Source organism: Vulpes lagopus, chromosome X, assembly GCF_018345385.1.
Source record: "Vulpes lagopus strain Blue_001 chromosome X, ASM1834538v1, whole genome shotgun sequence".
Lineage (NCBI taxonomy): Eukaryota > Metazoa > Chordata > Mammalia > Carnivora > Canidae > Vulpes > Vulpes lagopus.
Genome location: NC_054848.1, coordinates 86,121,241 through 86,123,636, shown reverse-complemented (window position 1 = coordinate 86,123,636; position 2,396 = coordinate 86,121,241). Strand labels below are relative to the sequence as shown.

Genomic DNA, 2,396 nt, shown 5'->3' with positions numbered 1-2,396 from the left:
AAGATGCATCCATGAAAGCAAGAGACACAAAAGCAAAAATGAATTATTGGGACTTCCTCAAGATAAGAAGCTTTTGCACAGCAAAAGAAACAGTCAACAAAACTAAAAGACAACAGTTGCAACAGTGCAACCTTGCACTGTTGGTGGGAATGTGAACTGGTGCAGCCACTCTGGAAAACTGTGGTTCCTCAAAGAGTTAAAAATAGATCTTCCCTACGACCCAGCAATTGCACTGCTGGGGATTGACCCCAAAGATACAGATGCAGTGAAACGCTGGGACACCTGCACCCCAATGTTTATAGCAGCAATGTCCACAATAGCCAAAATGTGGAAGGAGCCTCAGTGTCATTGAAAGATGAATGCAGCTTTTTCGCAACGGGTTTGCCGCCAGAACACAGGTGTCGTGAAAACCACCGCTAAACCTAAACCAAAATGGGAAAGGAGAAGACTCACATCAACATCGTCGTCATTGGACACGTAGATTCGGGCAAGTCTACCACTACAGGCCATCTGATCTACAAATGTGGTGGAATCGACAAAAGAACTATCGAGAAATTTGAGAAGGAGGCTGCTGAGATGGGAAAAGGCTCCTTCAAGTATGCCTGGGTCTTGGATAAACTGAAAGCTGAACGTGAACGTGGTATCACCATTGATATCTCCCTGTGGAAATTCGAGACCAGCAAGTATTATGTGACCATCATTGACGCCCCAGGACACAGAGACTTTATCAAAAACATGATTACAGGCACATCTCAGGCTGACTGTGCTGTCCTGATTGTTGCTGCTGGTGTTGGTGAATTTGAAGCAGGTATCTCCAAGAATGGGCAGACCCGTGAGCATGCCCTTCTGGCTTACACACTGGGTGTAAAACAACTAATTGTTGGTGTTAACAAAATGGATTCCACTGAACCACCTTACAGCCAGAAGAGATACGAGGAAATCGTTAAGGAAGTCAGCACCTACATTAAGAAAATTGGCTACAACCCCGACACAGTAGCATTTGTGCCAATTTCTGGTTGGAATGGTGACAACATGCTGGAGCCAAGTGCTAACATGCCTTGGTTCAAGGGATGGAAAGTCACCCGTAAAGATGGGAATGCCAGCGGAACCACACTGCTTGAAGCCCTGGATTGCATTCTGCCACCAACTCGTCCAACTGATAAGCCCCTGCGTCTGCCTCTCCAAGACGTCTACAAAATTGGTGGTATTGGAACTGTGCCAGTGGGTCGAGTGGAGACTGGTGTTCTTAAGCCTGGTATGGTGGTCACCTTTGCTCCAGTCAATGTTACAACTGAAGTAAAGTCTGTTGAAATGCACCATGAAGCTTTGAGTGAGGCTCTTCCTGGGGACAATGTGGGCTTCAATGTCAAGAACGTATCTGTCAAAGATGTTCGTCGTGGCAACGTGGCTGGTGACAGCAAAAATGACCCACCAATGGAAGCAGCTGGCTTCACAGCTCAGGTGATTATCCTGAACCATCCAGGCCAAATCAGTGCTGGATATGCACCTGTGCTGGATTGTCACACAGCTCACATTGCTTGCAAGTTTGCTGAGCTGAAGGAAAAGATAGATCGTCGTTCCGGAAAGAAGCTGGAAGATGGTCCCAAGTTCTTGAAATCTGGGGATGCTGCCATTGTTGATATGGTTCCTGGCAAACCTATGTGTGTTGAGAGCTTCTCTGACTATCCTCCTCTGGGTCGTTTTGCTGTTCGTGACATGAGACAGACGGTTGCTGTGGGTGTCATCAAAGCAGTGGACAAGAAGGCAGCTGGAGCTGGCAAAGTCACCAAGTCTGCCCAGAAAGCTCAGAAGGCTAAATGAATATTATCCCCAATACCTGCCACCCCAGTCTTAATCAGTGGTGGAAGAACGGTCTCAGAACTGTTTGTGTCAATTGGCCATTTAAGTTTAATAGTAAAAGACTGGTTAATGATAACAATGCATCGTAAAACCTTCAGAAGGAAAGGAGAATGTTTTGTGGACCATTTGTTTTTTTTTTTTTTTTTGTGCGTGTGTGGCAGTTTTAAGTTATTAGTTTTTAAAATCAGTACTTTTTAATGGAAACAACTTGACCAAAAATCTGTCACAGAATTTTGAGACCCATTAAAACAAAAGTTTAATGAGAAAAAAAAAAAAAGAAAGATGAATGCATAAAGAAGATGTGGTCTATATATACAATGGAATATTCCTCAGCCATTAGAAACGACAAATACCCACCATTTGATTTGACATGGATGGAACTGGAGGGTATTATGCTGAGTGAAATAAGTCAGTAAGAGAAGGACAAACATTATATGGTCTCATTCATTTGGGGAATATAAAAAATAGTGAAAGGGAATAATGGGGAAAGGAGAGAAAATGAGTGGGAAATATCAGTGAGGGTGACAGAACCTGAG

The 2,396-nt window shown here is 43.9% G+C and overlaps 1 protein-coding gene across 1 annotated transcript; it reads left to right on the top strand.

Annotated features, from left to right (window-relative positions):
• The first annotated feature begins 432 nt into the window (after window positions 1-432).
• Window positions 433-1,821, top strand: LOC121482982 (elongation factor 1-alpha 1). The gene has a single exon (XM_041741183.1). It carries the CDS (start codon window positions 433-435, stop codon window positions 1,819-1,821), a length of 1,389 nt encoding a protein of 462 aa, XP_041597117.1.
• The last annotated feature ends 575 nt before the right edge of the window (window positions 1,822-2,396 follow it).